Here is an 18,458-nt window from a genome sequence, read left to right as displayed (position 1 = left end):
CTGCAGGTTTATCTGGGGGGCAAATTTGAGCTCCTTAATGTGTGCTTGTTCGCCCCTGTGCTTCCTCAGGATGTTGGCCTTGTGCAACTACACGTGCAGGTTCCCTCCCTTTTGACGCCTTTGGTTGCTGAGGACTTATGAACCTGTGGGCATTTGGCTTCGGTCTTGCGCTTCTTTTCCCTTCTCGAGCTGTCTTTGAACTGGCTTGAGGAGGACGTGGGGTATTGAGTGCTAGGCCTTCATCTTTGGTGCTGGCCTCTCTCGCAATTGTTGGGTTCGGCCTCCAGGGCTCTTGCATGTTGCTGCATCGCCGGCTTCCTCTTCGGGTTTTTCGGGGTTCAGTGCCTTGGCGCCTACCCGAGCCCTCGAGCGATGTGTTCACAGACGTGTCGTCTCTGTTGGGGGTTTGTGACCAGTGCTCACCAGGCTGGTCAGGGGCGGTGGGGTCCATCCTTTCATCAGACTCAGAGCTCGATGCGGGCGTTTGCGGTGGTTTGGTTGTCACTTCGGAGGGTTTGGGTCACTCGGGGTTCAACCATCCGGCTTCATTCGGACTGTTCTCTGGTGATTCGTTGCCTGAACTGTGGGGGTTCCCTTCAGTCCTTACCTCTTTAGGGCTGGTCGCTTCGAGTGGCTAATCTGCTGGGTTGTTGGGGTTTGGCTTTCCATGCGGTTCAAATCTAGGGAGTGTCCAACGTCCTGGCGGATGGCCTGTCTCTGTTCATTTCCCTGTCTATGGAATGGACGGTAGATGCCGACTCCTTCAGTTAGCTCTGCCATATGTACGGGCTCCCGGAATATGGGCCTCTTTGCGTTGGCGTGGTCTCAGCGTCTCCCGATCTATGTGGTTCCCTTCCCCGACTGTGGAGCTTTCATGGTGGATGCCTTTTGGCAGGGCTGGTCGAGGTTGGGTTATCTGTACCTTTTTCCCCCTGGTTCAGCTGTTGCTTTGGGTTCTGGTTCAGTTGGTCTTACCATAGGAGAGTAGTCCACATGGCCCCTTGGTGGTCGCCCCAGCCTTGGTTTCAGGTGCTGCTTGATCGGTGTCTGAACCCAGAGGTTTTCTGCGGCTTTGCCTCTTCCAACAGATCAGACCGGTCCAGTGCACGACTGGTTCGGTCTTCTCCGCTCTTCGCATCTGGTCTTTTTGACACGGGTTTATTACCATTTGTATGGTGATATGGTGGCTTCGTTGAGGGTGTCCAACCTGAGAACTTCGTCTCGGCAACGATAAAAAGTTTCCTGGTATTCTTTCTACTATTTTCTCTCTCCATATGCTCTTTCTGCTGGCATTGAACTCTGGGTGTCGGATTGGTGAGATTCATTTTCTTCGGTGCAGGGCTTTCTGCTCTTTTGGACCTGGTAATCGGTTTGTTCGGTTGCAGCCTACTCCCTCTTTTCTGAAGAAGAATGAGATGGCTGCTTTCCAGAGGGGTCCTTGGGTCATTGATGTTTGGTTGGTCAAGCCGGGGGGGGGGGGGGGGGGGGGGTGGCATCATGTGTTGTGTCCGGTTGCAGCTCTTCACTGTTACCTGCGCACCTCGGCTTCTATGGCTGGGGATGTGCTTTGGGTTGATCCGGTTTTCCACGTTCCCTGTTCCAGGGCTCAGATCTCCCAGGTCGTCCGCATGGTTATTAAGTCTAGTCAACCTGTGGTCTATCCTTGCGCCCATGGCATTCAGAAGTTTGCTGCTTTGGCAACCGTCTTCGGCAACATGTCTTGGGCTGATATTTGGGCACAGGGATTTTGGAGGTCGAACAGGGTCCTGGCCACCTGTTATTTGGTCAACAATCCTGGTCCCTGGGCATTCATGTGTGGCTTTGGGTCGCAGGTTGCAACCAGTTCTCTCACCTTAGAGTTGAGAAGCATGTGGCAACCGCCTCCTAGGTAAGTCCCTCTTTTCCTTATTTTTGGGTATGCAGCTTGAGGGAGCCAGAAGGGCTCCCTACAGAAAACCAGTGTTGAAATTAATGAAATGCCATTTTCTGGGTGAGCCTTGAAGGCTCTCTGGCACCTTCTCTCCCTCCGGTTGGCAGTTTTCGCTTTTGTTTTGATGCCTAGCCTCTGAACTGGAGTTGCTGGGTAGCCAGTTCAGGGGAGTCCACCCCTAGCCTCGTCCTGGGGTCGGAAGGGCTGCGAGGGCGAGCGGTGAGGTGTGACGTTTGCTTGTTTGCTTCTTTCCATGGGAATTGAGGGAGCTCTTCCTCTCTGTTCAGCTTTCGGTTGCAATTTTCTTAACATGTGGAGTCTGTTTCATTATGCCTATCGTTTTGGGTGCCTAATAAGGAAAACCCCAACCACAGGGGGGGGGGGGTGTTTCCAGTGCCATTGCTCCCCTGTGCATCTCTGAGGGAGGGGGGGGGGGGCAGGTTCTGGCTTATAGTCCCCAGTAGGTTGAACTCCATTGACTAATGCCCTGGTCTAATGTATCACATATTAGCCCGATAGCTCCAGGTAGCCTCCGGGGCTCACCCAAAAAATGGCATTTCATTACATTCAATGCTGGTTTTTTTATTTCTTCCATACACTGTACATATAGTACATATTATATAATGGCTGGTGCAGATATGCTTGGAATACAAATGTAAATAAATGCTAAAGAAAATTTTATGTTTATATGAGATCAGATGAAATTACAAGAGGAATACAAAGAATATAAGGAAATACATATCCTATGATAGCAAATTGCTGAAGTGTCTTGGTTAGAGTCAAGAGCACAATTTTTGCTTAGAGGAGCCTGTAAAGCTTGAAAGAAAGATTTTTGAGGGATGCTTCAAAGCATTTTTGCACTAAACTAGTACCAAAAAGTATTACTTGCCATTAATTAATGTCAAGTATACTCAATGCTATTTATTTACTTGCCACCAAGATAATATACCTGTCATCTATTAATCTTACAGTACAATATTTTGGTTATTAATGATAAATAAGTAGATGTACAAGAATGTAACAACTCTTGTATATATAAATACAAAAATAAAATAAAATAAAATAATAAAAAAGATGGATGCCTGGTAGTGCCTGGGTCAACTCAAGTCTCCCACCCACCCTCCCCCTCTCCCCATGCCCTCCCCATCTCCCCTCAACACACACCCTCCCCATCTCCCTCCTCCCAGCATACACCCTCCCTGTCTCTTTTCCCCAGGATATACTATCCCTGTTTCCCCCTCCCCCCCCCTCCCTAGGCAGCACACACCATCCCCATCTATACAATACAATACAATACAATTTTATTTAGGTAAGGTACATACATACAATAAATATTTACAAGGATTGTTTGACTTATAGGTAGAGCTAGTACATACAATGCCTAAAGCCACTATTACGCAAAGCGTTTCGGGCATGATAAACGTAAATGACAAGCTTAATACTAATTGAGCATAATGAGTAGAATGAAAACAAGAAATGAAAACATAGATGAAAAAGCAGCACAAATACAATTATGTCGACAAACAGCGCTCTTTAAAGAAAAAAACAGACATTGGTTGACAATAGAAGGGTAAGGTAGGTTACAGGGAATTTATTAGGTATAGCTTCGCTTTTAACTTAAACTGGTTGAGAGAGGTACAGTCTTTAACATGGTTGGGAAGGTCATTCCACATTCTGGGCCCCTTGATTTGTAGAGCATTTCTAGTTTGATTAAGTCGTACTCTAGGAATATCAAAACTGTATTTATTTCTGGTGTGATGCTCATGGGTTCTGATACAACCTTCTATGAAGCTTTTGAGATCAGGATTGGCATTATAGTTTAGCGTTTTATATATGTATAATACACATGAGAGAATGTGCAGTGACTTAATGTCTAACATATTCAGAGATTTAAGTAGGGGTACCGAGTGATGTCTGGGGCCAGAATTGGATATTGTCCTAATAGCAGCTTTGTGTTGAGTAATTAGAGGACGTAAGTGATTTTGGGTAGTAGAGCCCCAAGCACAAATACCATAGTTGAGATATGGATAGATAAGGGAGTAATAGAGAGTCACCAGGGCAGGGCGTGGTACATAATATCTGATCTTAGAAAGAATGCCCACAGTTTTTGAAACTTTTTTTGATATGTTTAGAATGTGTCCCTGGAAATTAAGCTTGTGGTCAATGAGAATGCCAAGGAATTTGCCATCTAATTTGTTACAAATTTGGGTATTGTTTATTTTGAGATTTATTTGATTAGAGGATTTATTGCCAAACAGAATATAAAAGGTTTTGTCAATGTTAAGGGTGAGTTTGTTGGCAGTTAGCCACAGATGGACTTTATTTAGCTCAGTATTTACTGTGGCATTTAGAGCAAGGGGATCAGGACTGGAGTAAATGAAGGTTGTGTCGTCAGCAAATAGAATTGGTTTGAGGTGTTGGGAGGCATTTGGAAGGTCATTAATGTAGATGAGAAAGAGGAGAGGGCCAAGTATGCTGCCCTGGGGAACACCAATGTTGATGGGTAGGGTGGGAGAAATTGTATTATTCACAGAAACATATTGGAGCCTGTCAGTAAGGTAGGATTTGAGGTATTGTAGGGAGTGTCCTCTGACTCCATAATGATGTAATTTAAGAAGAAGGTTTTGGTGGTTGACAGTGTCAAAAGCTTTACGCAGGTCCACAAACAACCCAACAGAGAACTCATTTTTATCAAGAGCTGTATGAATCGAGTTAAGCATACTAATAAGTGCATCGTTAGTGCTTTTTTTGGGTCTGAAGCCATATTGGCAAGGGCTAAGTATATTGAGTTTGGCTAGATATGAGTAAAGCTGCTTATAGATTAGTTTTTCAAAAATTTTTGACAAGTTTGGCAGGATAGATATAGGTCTGTAGTTGTTAACATCTGTGAGATTACCACATTTGTGGACAGGCGTTACTCTCGCTTTTTTTAGAATATCTGGGAAGGTTTGGAGTTGAAGTGACTTGTTGAAGAGCAAAGCAATAGCAGGGGCTAAAGATCTGGAGGCTTTTTTGTAAATTAAAGTTGGTATCTCCTCAAGGGCACCAGACTTGGTTTTAAGGGAAAGGATTATCTCATTGAATCTCCTCTCATAACTGTAACCATTTCCCCCTCCACATTATCTCCATCACTGTAACCAAATGTTTGCATCCAGAATGCAAATCTTGTCATCTGAATCTGCATTTACTTGTCATTATTGGAATACACTAATATTTAAACAAGTTCTAAAACCTATATGGACTCTGGTAGGGTAGTGAGGTAGAACACTTTATATGTCCACTGACTTCAGGAAGGAAGTGCATAATGGCTGACTTTGCCTTCAAGGTGGCATAGGGCCAATCCTGACCCCATCATGACACTCCTGACAAAAGTGCCATTATCCTGCGAAGTTTAATGAGGCTAACCTTGAGCAGAGAAATGGATATTCAATTATTAATATATATATATATTGTATGTTGTTGATTCTTTTGTTGATGATGTAGCCTAATATATAGACCTGAGATTCATAGTTATACTTAAGTTGCACAGTCTTTAAACCATGTTTAAATTTAAACTGATTTATTAAACAATTTCTTCCATAAAGTATGGCTAGTAAGGATTGTGATAATATTTCAATACTGTAATTAATTTGATAACTATTGATATTTCTAGAATATAATTTATGCAGCAGTGTTTAGTACTGTAATGAGAAACCTTGCATATTTTTGTTTTCAATGTATTGCAGCATATTCCTTTAGCGGTGGATCCATCATCCATGGACGGTCAACTCTTAGAAGGACCGCCACTGGTAAGACTCTCACAAGCATAAAGCAGGTGTTTTTTGTGAATAGTCTCATATTTTTTTATCTGTATGAAGAAATGAATCTCTTGTTAAGTGCTATTTGTTTGTGTACATTTGGAGATTTCAAGGAACATTGTTAAACTTGTGAATTAGGGTGTGCCATAAAGGTTTTTGTCTTCAGTATTATTTCTATTGTCTTGGGTGTATGGTATATATTCTGAGGTTTGAGTTGGAAATGTATTTAGTGACCTTTCACAAATGTTTAATCTTAATACAAATATTTTATGTATAAAATGGCTTTGTTTGTCAAGAAGGCTTTGAGAGTAGTGAACCTAGCATAGGTTTGTGACTAATGATGTTTTGTCAACTTTTTACTCATTGTGACATTCATGCCCTAGTGCAGAAAAGAATTGATCAAAAGTTTGCAAAACTCTGCAACAATCAAAATGCTTAAAGACTGTTAAGTGATATAGACAGCCATGCCTACAGCCTGGGGACCCAAGCCTCCACACTAGCTGAGAAAATAGCATTTATACAACAGGAACAACAGCTTGAAGGCTTATGACAAAATGCTAGAAAAACAAAGATGATTCGGCCGACAAGACACGAGATGTGCAACTCATTAGATACATGAGAAACAGCCCAGAGCATTAAAGGCCAGGGGTAGGCAGCTCAAAAGAGCACTGAACAGAATCCAGGAAAAAAGAGCTTGAGAATAGGGGCTAAAAGGTCTAGAGAAGCAGGCACCCTGGTTAGCCACAGCACCAGCCAATCCCTACCAACCAAGAACCCAAAGCACAGAGTCTAAAGGCCCCACAGAATAACACTAAGAGTGCACATGGCTAAAATCCACAAAGACCAGGGCAACCAGCCCAGGAATGAAGGCGAGAGGGGGAGGGGGAAGGACCATAGAACACATTAGGGAGTCAGAGCATAGAACCCAGGACCTATAGGTGAGAAGATACCCTTGGTAATGCTAGGCAAGACAGACAGCAGACACACAAAAAGAAACACAAGATATGTACATCATAGATGTGCCAACATAGCAGAAGAGTGTGATGAGGCCATGAACAGCAGAACATCACGGCTCAGGTAGCCACTGACACCACCACCCTAAGGCCCACTGTCCTGCAGAGAGAAGCTACTTAAGGAAGGGACAAAGTTATTTTACATTAACTGCATTTATTGTTTATCAGTTTTAAAAATATAAAGTTAAATTTCGCAGAAATTACTGGCTTGGTGCCTTCTTTGATAATTAATTACTTCCCAGAAATTATAAGGAACTGCATTAAAAAATGCAACAATTAATTTATTCAAAGCTTTAAAATAATATGTTATTTTATTAACCACTAAACTGCGCAACACGCCTGCAGGCGCTCAACAGGGGGTGCACAATGCGCCTCCGGGATCTTATATTTTTAGCGTATGATTCAAAACTCTCGCGGCTACATGGGGTTCACATCAGCTTCCTCAGGGCTCTTGTAAACAGACGCCATTTAAAAAAAAAATCGCGGGCAACATTCCCGGGTGTGAGAGCCTCAGTACTGAGTGAGCAACCAAGGCTGGCGTACGCAGCATGAGCTCACAGCACTGCTGTTCAGTTTGTGACTACAGCATCGCCTAATAATGTCAAAATATATATATATAACTGGTATTATTTAACCATGATAGAATTACAGAAGAGCCTGAGTGTGATAATGACTGTGTACAATGTTCAAATATCAGTGAATTGATGCCGTTCACGATGTTCACAGCTCTAGCCACAGCACCACAGCATTATTTCGTCCCTCTAGGAATCTTCAAAGACGTCATATGTCACTTTACAAAATAAACCTGTGGTCAGTTATTCATTTACAGGATTTAGTGATCAGGATTGTGATAATAAAAGGATTGTGGTGATAATTAGTGCTGTGCGTAGTATTGTGGGAGGAGGATGTTTGGTGAGGGAGGGAGGGAGGGAATCCAGGTAGCGTCACTGTGTGTGGCAGCCATGTTCTTGTTTTGCTCACCATTGGAGCCTGACAGCTGGGTAGACAGCGCTTCGGATTCGTAGTCCTGAGGTTCCGGGTTCGATCCCCGGTGGAGGCAGAGACAAATGGGCAAAATGTTTCTTTCACCCTGATGCCTTTGTTACCTAGCAGTAAATAGGTACCTGGTAGTTAGACAGCTGCTACGGGCTGCTTCCTGAGGGTGTGTAACAAAAAGGAGGCCTGATCAAGGACTGGGCCGCTGGGACACTAAGCCCCGAAATCATCTCAAGATAACCTCAAGAAGATAACCATACTAGCTGAGTGGTTTGTTATGGTGAACACCTATGGTACATAGGTGTATACAATGTGTGTATATAGTGTAATAAGAGCAACAGGAGTATGTTGGGAGTAGCCATTTTGGTGAGGGTGGTAGCGTCATAAATGTAGCACTGTCTGCTGGCTGCTGTGTGATTTCTTATGCAGTGTATGGTAGCCACTATGCTGTTTGGACACATTACCGGCTTACTTGCATAGTTATGGTGAATAAAACATGTAGATACATATACATAACGTATGTAAGTAGTGTAATAAAAACAATAACTGTATGGTGGGAGGAGGAATGTTGGCGAGTAAAGTGTAAGGAGTAAGCTAGGTGTTGGAGGAGTGAGGGAGGGCTGGCTGGGTGTGGTAGCTCACACTCGCAGAGTTCTGAGTGTGTTGATGGTGAATGTATATAGTGTGTATAGTGTGTCAATATGTTGTAAATATACATAAAAGAACATGAAACATTGGATATATATGAGCAATATATGTGGATGCATTTGAGACAAATATAACAGTGTCTTGGAACAGTATGGATGTTCTACTGCCATAATATTGTGTACATGTTCATTATACATAGGACTGGCAAGAAAAAACAAAACAAATGTACTGTACAGTATTTGGAAATGTACGCAAAAAAATAAACAAAAAAGATATTTGTGGCAACTAACGCATGTTGAAGCTGGCAAGCGACTGGCTTCTGGAGTCTGCGTCACGGCCAACCACCAAATCGCGACATCACACGCCATTTTCCGGACCCTATTGCGGCCAAAGTAACTACAGTTTCGATTTTTTTTTACATATCTGTGATCAGGAAAGGGTACTTAACATTTTCAAAAACAAAAAGAATTTTTTCCCGAGAATTTATTTCCTGCACACAGGGAAGGGGGGTACCGTATTTGAAAGGCGAGCAGCACAGTGGTTAACCATCAAAGAACAGGTAATTTTTGTTAATATTTGCCCAATAAAAAACATACAATACCATCATTCAAAAAGAAATTCTCTGGTGTGTTGCCATGACGATATCTCCATAAAATGTTACAATAATGCAGGGGGGGATTTTTTCTCCTGCAATGTTGCATTATTGCCACATGTTTTTGTCAATAACATTCTCCATTGAATCATTTGCCCAAAGTAAAAATTGTTGTTCTAAAGAGTATAATGAAAATACAAGTCAAGTTCTCTAGGCTATAGACCAGCACTTGAAATGAGCTGCCACTTTTTGTGTCATTTCTTTTAGATTTTGTTGAACCACAATCCACAAGTATCTCTTAGTTTGTGAAGTATACATTTTCAGGAATATTTTCTAAGATTTTTTTTTCCTTTAAGAGAAAATTGTTTTATAAGTGTATACAGTACATTCCTTGGTGATTAATACTATTCCAGAAACTATGAGTCTGCAAGAATGTTCACAGCATGAGAGGGAGACATCTAAGACAACTGTAAAATACATAGAAACTAAGGATATGTAGCTGATTTTAAGTGAACTAGTGGGGTAAATTTTTCACAAAGATAGCCTTTTGATGGTGCCTGTTGTTAAGTAATTATTATTTTTTTAGCTGTTTGATGTTTTTCTTGTTTTCTGGGAGGGCTGCCTCAGCTTCCCATGCTAAGCACCAGTCTTGCCTTAGGAAGAAGCACCAGGACCTGGATTCATCAAGCAGTTACGCAAGTACTTACTAACTTGTTCACTTTTTCTCAAACTTTGGGAGCTTTGTTTACCTTTATTAAACAGTTTGAGCTCCAAAGCACTAGGAGGCTGTTTATAACAATAATAGCATTTTATTGGGAAGTTTTGACGCTCGTAAGCTGCTTAATAAATGTAAACAAAGCCGCCAAAAGTTGAGAAAAGATGTACAGGTTCGTAAGTAGATGCACAACTTCTTGTTGAATCTTGGCCCTAGGTCTCTGAGATCCACTCTTGCCTACCAAAAATCCACTCTTGCCTACCAAAAATATGGTGACGGGAACCTGGAGGTCAGAAATCTACTAAAAATTGAGAAAAATGCCACAAGAAAGCATGAGTGCAACAAAACAAGACACTGCTAGGACAATATTAGGGACCCAAATGTAAAGATATAAACCAGCATTTTTCAACCTTTTTTTCCCCCCAATTGGCCTCTTTAGGGTATTTTGTAAACTTTTCTGTAAAGCAATTGTCCCACCAATTTTTGTTAATGAAACTTAAAAAGACATTTTACTCTGTTAATATTCATTCAGTGTGAGCCTTGTGCTGCAAGATTCTCAATATTTGGCTTGATATTTGTTAGCTTTAGTCTTGTGTCTCCTTGCATGTATATATCAGTTCCACTTCTTTCCTTTATCAGTATTTTATTGACTGTACTAAAGCCATATTCAACCAAATATGAAGTTGGAAATTATGACAGTAGTCATTTTGGACCACATGTTTAAATAGCTGTTAAGTTGTATTTGGCAACCACAATTCAGAATGCCAGCTTTTTCAAGCTCTCATCATTGAATTTTAGTTAAATACGTTGCTCTTGGATGATTTCACTGACAGATTCCATGTCACAGGCCAACCACTTGAGCTGGACGGTAGAGTGACGGTCTCGCTTCATGCAGGTCGGCGTTCAATCCCCAACCGCCCAAGTGGTTGGGCACCATTCCGTCCCTCCATCCTATCCCAAAATCCTTATCCTGACCCCTTCCAAGTGCTATATAGTTGTAATGGTGTGGCACTTTCCCCTGATAATTCCATCCCTCTATATCACAACAAAAAAGATACAGCATCCATGGCTTGAGTTCAAAAGAAAAAAATCTGAATACTGGCTGTTATTTTCAGTAATGTTAATGTGTTGGACTTTATATAAAAAAAAAAAAAATTAAGTGAAGGTCCTCATATCATTAGCAGCAGAGAAGCAAAGGGCTACATGTTATTTGCATTGTTCAGTTTAGAGACTCCATATTATTACACTTTTGCATTGTTGAAGTGAGAGGCCTCATATTGCCGCATGTGCAGTAGGGCATCTTTGCAGTAGGAATAGTTAAGTTAGTATTTAAGTTTTTGTATATATATAAATAAATAAATAAATAGTTTACCTGAATGTTGAAGTGCATGGCCTCACATGAGTGAAGGCTCTCATAGTCCAGTGGTATTGTGCAGTCTGGCCTAAACTGGTAAATTGACAGTGCAAACAACCTCGCCCTTGGCTAGGAAGACTTCAGAATAAGCCCAAGATGCTTCCTGTCCTTGCCAAGGGTATATATCAAGCCATGCTATGCCATGCCATATTATTGTCAGTGTTATCTTCTTCTTGAGATGATTTCTTTTTTTTTTTTTTGTGTCCCCGCGGCCTGGTCCTCGAGTGTTGAAGTTAATATTTTACTAGCAGTGTTAAGCTATTATTTGCTTGTGTGTGTGTTATATATTTGTTTAATTTGCATGCCTGTTTTTTTTATTTAAGAAAGTGTTAAACTATTAACAGTAGCATGTTAGGCAAAATTCTTTTATAAATATTTACCTGAATTAACATGTATATTTTTTCTTGAAGAAACCTAAAATGTTTTAGATTTCATTAATAAAACAAAAATTATCTTTCTGAGTTGCACCTTGGTAGCTCTATTAAACCATATTGCCCAGATCACTGTGAGCACAGCAGGATCTTATTGACCTCTGAACCCTTTCTCAAAATTTTTTTCCATAATTTAGTGTGGAGGAGCACATTGGAGTGTACATTTATATATATCTCAATCCATCACTGCAAGTCTCTGCTTTCTGTGACACTGAACATCTCAAACCACTCGGCACTCTGATCCCCCTTCTGAAAACGATCCTTTGGAGCTCTGAGAACCAAGCATTGATCTGCAACTACATATTTATCAATGACACACTACCTCAACCATCACCAGCTAGACTACTGGATTGGGAAAGTAGCAATCTTCACTTTATGCCCAAGGGGGGGGGGGGTCATTCTACACAAAGCTCTATTTCTGAGCAAGGTCCCCTTGGGAGCTTCCCTAAGCCATCTCCCCATAATGTGCAGCTAACCTACATTCAAACAAATGAAGCTAAAGAAGGTGGGCTGAAATGTCTGGCCAATGGCATACTACAATGGAGGGAGATCTGTGGTTGGAAAGTGAGAGATCTGGCAGTATCAGTTTAGGGGCATAAGATAGCCCAGGCAGTTCGAATCCTGCCTGGGATTCGAACCTGGACTTCTCGATTACGAGTTGAAAACGAGCCAGATTGTACTACTCGTATAATCTTTGGTGTCATAGCATGCTGTTTCCCTCAGTGGTGGATTAAGGTATGTTACCACTATGCTTCTCGCTCCTAGACTACAGTTCAAGACTATTTGTAAGTTTACTCGTCTCTATGGGTCTCGAGTCAAAAAGGACTTGGCATGCTAGAAAGGATCTATGGCTCAGGGAAGCTGCCATGAGGCTTTGGTCATAAATTGTCAATTTCTGTTGAGCATAATAGATGTACTTTTTATTCTTGGACCTCAAATTTGATCTTACTCATGTGCATTTTTATTAAACTTTAATAAACAAATTTTATAGGAAATTATCATTTACATACTTAATGTACAAAAATGTCCTTTAGGTTGTTAAATTAATGGAGGGCTTTTAACTTTTTTCAGGTAGAACACAGTATGACCAAGTTCCAGCTTCCAGAAATTTTGGGGGAATGATTGTGTCTTTCCGGAAGTCATTGTGGAGAACTCATGATAAAAGTGGTAAGATATAATTAAAAGTGTGTGTTTGGTTAGTGTTTTGCAAAAGTTTCCCCATTAGGTTCATCTTGTCCTTTGGTTGTATCTTAGAAACTAGTCACAGTGAGCAGACAGTACATTGACTTCTCCATTGATGGACCAATTAGACCACATCATTTCAGTAAACTTGGCGGATTAATGCAGATTGTACTGCATAACCGAGAAGTCAAAACAGTTAATATTTAGAACATAGTACTGTAATAAAGAAAGCCACAGTAGACCTGTTGGCCCATGCGAGGTAGCTCCTATTTTTATGTACCCAAACTCATTCATATATTTGTCTAACCTATGCTTAAAACATTCCAGCAATCTTACATCTATGATACCCAGTAATTTATTCCATGTATCTTCAACCCCATATAGAAACCAATATTTACTCAAATCTTTCCTACATCTTAATTTATTCAATTTATACACATTGTTTCGTGTTCTATTTTGTGTTGATATACAGTACTGTATTTAAAACCTTGTTTTTAACACTTTAATCCATTTGCATACTTCAATCGTGTCACCCTCTTTCTCTTCGTAATTTCAGAAAATGTAAATTAAGCTTTTTAATCTCCCTTCATAATTTATTTATTTTTATATATACAAAAAGGTACATTGGGTTTGTGGGAGTTCAAAACATTGATATTTATGTTCTGGCAAAGCCACTAACTTGCATAGCATTTTGGGCAAGTCCTTAATCTAACAGATACAGTGTACCACCGTTTTTTAATTTAATCCATTCCCCGAGATGGTTCGAAAACCGAAAATTTGAAAACCAAAACAAATTTTCCCATGAGAAAAAATGTAAATTGAATTAATCCGTTTCACACCCCCAAAATATTAACTTAAAAATACATTTTATACAGACTTCTACAATACTTATATTTTGTACTAAATTATGTACAAGTTTATCTTACCTTTATTGAGGACTCTTGTTGTCATATGGAAAATGGTGAGGAAGGGAGAAGGAGGAGAGGTGTTAGTGTTTGGAAGGAGAGTCCCCTTTCATTATAACAGTTGTGATGACATTTCTGGGGTGCTCTCTCTCTTACATTTTGCAGGCATACCACTAGCATCTGGTTGTGGCTCACTGTTTTCTTGTCTTATAAGAATACTGTATGTCTAAAGACTCTTAGTTTTCCTCCATTTTAACACTTGTCTGTAGTGAGACATCACATTTTCTCGCTATGAATGATCTCTTGTTTTTCCTCAATCGTCATCCTCACAACTATTTTCTTTGGTTGAACTTTACCACTGACTTTCTTGGAATCCATGGCATGATATATATAATAACTTTTTATGTTCAGAATCCAAAAAAGCACAAAAACAATAAATTTCTTCACAAAGAATTCAAGCGCGGTCATCACTAGGGAGACACTGGTAAACTGAAGCACGCTATGTGCTCGGTTGGCCCATACGTATATCAACAAACTCAAGCACTGAGGCAAAACTTCAGATGCCAAGTTAAATTTTTTTAAAAGATTGAGCCCGAGAACTGAAAAATTTGAAGAGGTGCATTCGAAAAGTTTGTTTGTTTGCTTATTTCCTTGAGAGTTGAGGGAGTTCTGCCTCCCTGTTCAGTTTTTAGTTGCAATTTTCTTACCAGTGGGATTTGTTTTGTTATGCCTACCTTTCTGGGTGCCTAACCCCAGTTGATGGCAGACAACGAATAAACCCCCAATCACAGAGGGGGTTTCCAGAGGCCATTGCTCCCTTGCCTCTGAGGGAGGGGGCAGGTTCTGGCACGTAGTCCCCGGTAGGTTGAATTCCATTGACTAATGCCCTAGACAAATATTTTGCATATCAGTCCGATGGCTCCAGGGAGCCTCCGGGTCTTACCCAAAAAATGACGTTTCATTACATTCAACGCTAGTTTTTTGAAGGAACAGTTCTCCCATGTAAAGTGCACAACCATGCATTTGCAGATGTGGCTGCTGAACTGGTGGGATTTTTAAATGTTCCCCTCATTAAACACTTGGTTTCAAATGTTCTCTACATCCTCCTCACACTATATCAGTGTGCATTACAAAAGAGCACTTACAGCACCTACATCGGAAATAGTAACTTCAGGTAGCCGCCAGGGCTCGCCCAGAAATTAGCATTTCATTACATACAACACTGGCTTTTTCTGGTAGACCCCTCGGTGGGGTAGGGATATGGGCACCAGAAAAGACTTTTTCATTATATTTAGCACTTCAATTTTTGTCTTCTCTTAGGAGACTTTCGTACCGTGATCACCGATTAACTGGCAGATCTTAGTCCTAGCAGTATTGAATATTGTACACATTATGCAATTATAATTGTAAAAGCACTGTGCACTCAAAGATATTTTTGTCACTCATACATACACATATGCATGTAATCAGCAGTTTGGAAGATATAATACAGTATAATGTGTATTGTATTGAAACAAATTGAATTTTTATATTTTTGCATAAAGTTTAATTTTGTCATTTTCAGATCAGAAGATTAGTCGAGTGAAGAAAAAAGAATGTCAGCAGCTAACAAATAATTGTCAGCAAAAGATGGGTACTACAAGAGTGGAACCCAAAGGACAAAGGAGTAACATGCCCCATCATCCAAGAGATCCCGAGAAAAATGTTGGTAGAGATGATATCAGTAAGGAAGAAGAGCAGGCCACAGACTGTGGACCTGATAGTGGGAATGTAAAAGAACATAACAATTCTGATGCTTCTAGACAGTTCCACTGTGACCCACATACTGCCGAGGAAGGTGTCGCCAGTAAACTGGGAGAACAAACTCCAGCAAACACTGCCCTCGGCAGTAATGCGAGTCTTGATGCGAATAATGATGCTTTAGAAGAAACAGGAGGGATGGCGTTTGCCAATGAACTGGATTTACCTGAGGTGTGTCTACCTCTCATGCAAGATAGTTCTATGTCTAATCTTTTCATCATTAACAAATCTGATATGGGCTGCAGTAGAGAGCAACATGCCAATGTTGCTACTCCAGAGTGCCTCCAGTTTGTTGAGACTTCTTGCCCAAGTTCTTCACAGCCTAATATCACAGCATTGCAATGGCCAGGACTTGGAATTCAGTGTCTAGACAAAAACATAAGTAAAAGTCATAGGGAGATACTTTTTACACCTGCAGCCATTATGACTAAACATATAAAATCAGCTTCAGTTGGGGATATTACATCAACTCAATTCAAGAAGCTACAGAATAATCAATTTTCACCTCAAGTAAGACCTCTTCAAGGTTCAAAAGTACAGAAACCCCAATGGCCTCTTGTATGGCAGCCTAGTGTAGACAATCTGTATGGGTCTCCAATTTTATCTAGAAAAAGAATTTTCCATGTAAGGAAAACATTGGCAGTATCTAAATGTGGTGATCTGACTGGACAGGGTAAACATTTGAGGGTAGCTGCTCTTATTAATAATGTTAAGAGATCATTTTCTGATCTTTTCAATTTGGAGGAAAGCAATATTCAAAATGTTACAGCTATTGAAAAATTTTATACAGCTGATGCTGATGAGAAAAATGTTTTAAATAATGAGACAAATATAGTAGAGTCCTGATTTTCTAAAGTATTTGAGAATTTGGGACTCGTAACATTGTGGTTAATCTTTACTTCGTTATTCATGGCTTATTTTTTTTCATTCTGGAAAGGATCCCTCAATAGCCTGGTGAGCTTAGTTCTGGTACCACAAAGTCTTAGCCCAACACACCAGGCCTCCGAGGTCTGTCTGCCTCCTACCGAGAGCCAAGACCAGAATCTGACTCTACAAAATGTGGAGAGCAAGGGAATTGGAGATCAACCTCAAAGCTAGGGAAAATCACCAGAATGTATGAACACAAAACAAACAAAAGCTTGAAGGAAATGGGGACCCTGGATGGCAGCCCAGGTCACCTGGGGTCATAGCGGGCCTGTGCCCTCACTCCTCCATCTGATGTAACCTATCCAACACCAGTAGCTTATTTTGTGTCCATAATTGGCAAAACAGTTTCAGTTAAGAGGTGATGGCTTTCCATGGAACATTATTTTCCGCTGGTGGCCATTGCTTAAAAAAAAAAAATAATAATTTTCATTATATTTGTCAGCCATATTTAATGTGCCCTAGCATTCCATTTTGCATCTGACCATGGTCAGGATTTCCTTTCCAGGGATTAGCTTGGCTCTGGGAGCTTGCAACCTCGCGAAGCAGGTATCTCCAATAACCCACCAGAGATACCTGCTTTAAGAGGTTGAAGGAATCCCCTTTATGGGCTGACTACTCTTGTGTTATTTTGCTTCCAGGCAAGCACATGAGATATATTCTCTCATACAGGGCCAGATGATGGAGAGAAATATGGCTCCTCAAATTAGAAAAAAATCATCCGTTCAATGTAATGAAAAGCTTCTTGCTGGTGGCGGGCCCCTCCTCTGAATCTTCTTAAGCTACTCACCTGGAATCCTCCAAGCCTAAGTACCACTCCAGGTTCTAATGAATCATGAGCACCTAGTGGAAACCAGAACTAGAATCTGGTCCCATCAATAAGAAAATATACAAGCTCATTAAATTACTGAAGAAAACATTAACATGGAAAATATTGAGAAAATCTGTAGGAGCTATGATGAGGGTTCGGACCTATGCGGTGGGAGTTCCCACGCACACGCTCTTAGCGACTAGACCATGACATGGATAAGAATTACTTACGTGTGTTCAGTAGAACACACAAGGATTTCCTGAGGCTTCTATTAAAGCTGGGAGCCTTAGGCTCTGTCATCTGGAACTTGTTCTACCTGTGATGCTCCTCTTTCAATACACTGAGTAATCACACTAATGTGACTGTATCAACGAGTAAATTTATAGGAGCCATGATGAGGGTTCGAACCTATGCGGTGGGTGTTCATATGCTCTTAGCGACTAGACCACGACAGATGACATAGGTTCGAACCCTCCTACGGATGAGGGTTCATCCGTAGGAGGGTTCATCCCCACCATGAGTGTAGCTCTCATCCTGTAAATATACAGTTTACTAAATTGTTGTTCAAGTGTGTAAATTGCATGTATCTATTATTTGTGAAAATACATTTCATGACTCGTTCACGTATATACCGATGCAATACTATGTATTTTTACAGAAATTCTAGATGTTTTTGAGGATGAGACTACCTATTGCTTAAAATAAGTATATTAAGCAATTACTGGCAATTAAAATTTGTAATAATTTGTCTTGTATATAGTAGAGTATTAAGCCTTGTATATATTGTGTATAAAATTATAGGATAAAAGATGTTATTAAAAAAATCTTAGCTTTTCTTAGGCAATGCCTTTCTCTAAATAAACTGCTGGGTATATTTTTTTATATAATGTAATATGAAATAATTAAATCCTATATATTCTTGTGGACTTGTATTCATTAATTAGATATCAATATCTTTGGAACATTTTGTGATTGAGGATCTCTGGTCTATGTGGTTGGTAAAAATTCTTACCTCTCTGTGAAATGTGTGTTGGTGACAGGAAACTTGTTGCATAACAGCAAATCAGCACCTGCTGATTTGCCCAATTTTTAGTATTTCCAGATCTATATTAATCCTTTGCTAATGATATTTTTGATATCTATTTAATCCCCCAAGATAGAATTTGTCCACCAAGAAAATGCAGTAGAAAACTAAAGATTAATTGGCTAACTTTCACATATCTGCAAGTTCATAGAGAATCAATCTTAAGGTAAGAAATCATTCATTATCTCGCAGTGCATTCTTATAAAAGCATCACGG

At 40.4% G+C, this 18,458-nt stretch overlaps 1 protein-coding gene across 3 annotated transcripts in view; it reads left to right on the top strand.

Annotated features, from left to right (window-relative positions):
* LOC123761725 (uncharacterized) overlaps positions 1–18,080 on the top strand; it is an 82,818-nt gene extending 64,738 nt beyond the window's left edge. For 2 of the 3 annotated variants that reach the window (XM_069330617.1, XM_069330616.1), the window contains exons 6-8: positions 5,656–5,718; positions 12,608–12,703; positions 15,188–18,080. In XM_069330617.1, coding sequence (XP_069186718.1) covers positions 5,656–5,718; positions 12,608–12,703; positions 15,188–16,269 — 1,241 coding nt within the window. In that variant the 3' untranslated portion in view covers positions 16,270–18,080. The remainder of the gene's footprint in view (positions 1–5,655; positions 5,719–12,607; positions 12,704–15,187) is intronic. The other variant, XM_045747867.2, reaches the window with a different exon arrangement.
* Positions 18,081–18,458: the final 378 nt, after the last annotated feature.

This window comes from Procambarus clarkii, chromosome 24 (genome assembly GCF_040958095.1).
Source record: "Procambarus clarkii isolate CNS0578487 chromosome 24, FALCON_Pclarkii_2.0, whole genome shotgun sequence".
Taxonomy (NCBI): domain Eukaryota; kingdom Metazoa; phylum Arthropoda; class Malacostraca; order Decapoda; family Cambaridae; genus Procambarus; species Procambarus clarkii.
Note: the sequence above shows the minus strand (reverse complement) of the source record. Positions and strands in the feature narration are given on the sequence as shown.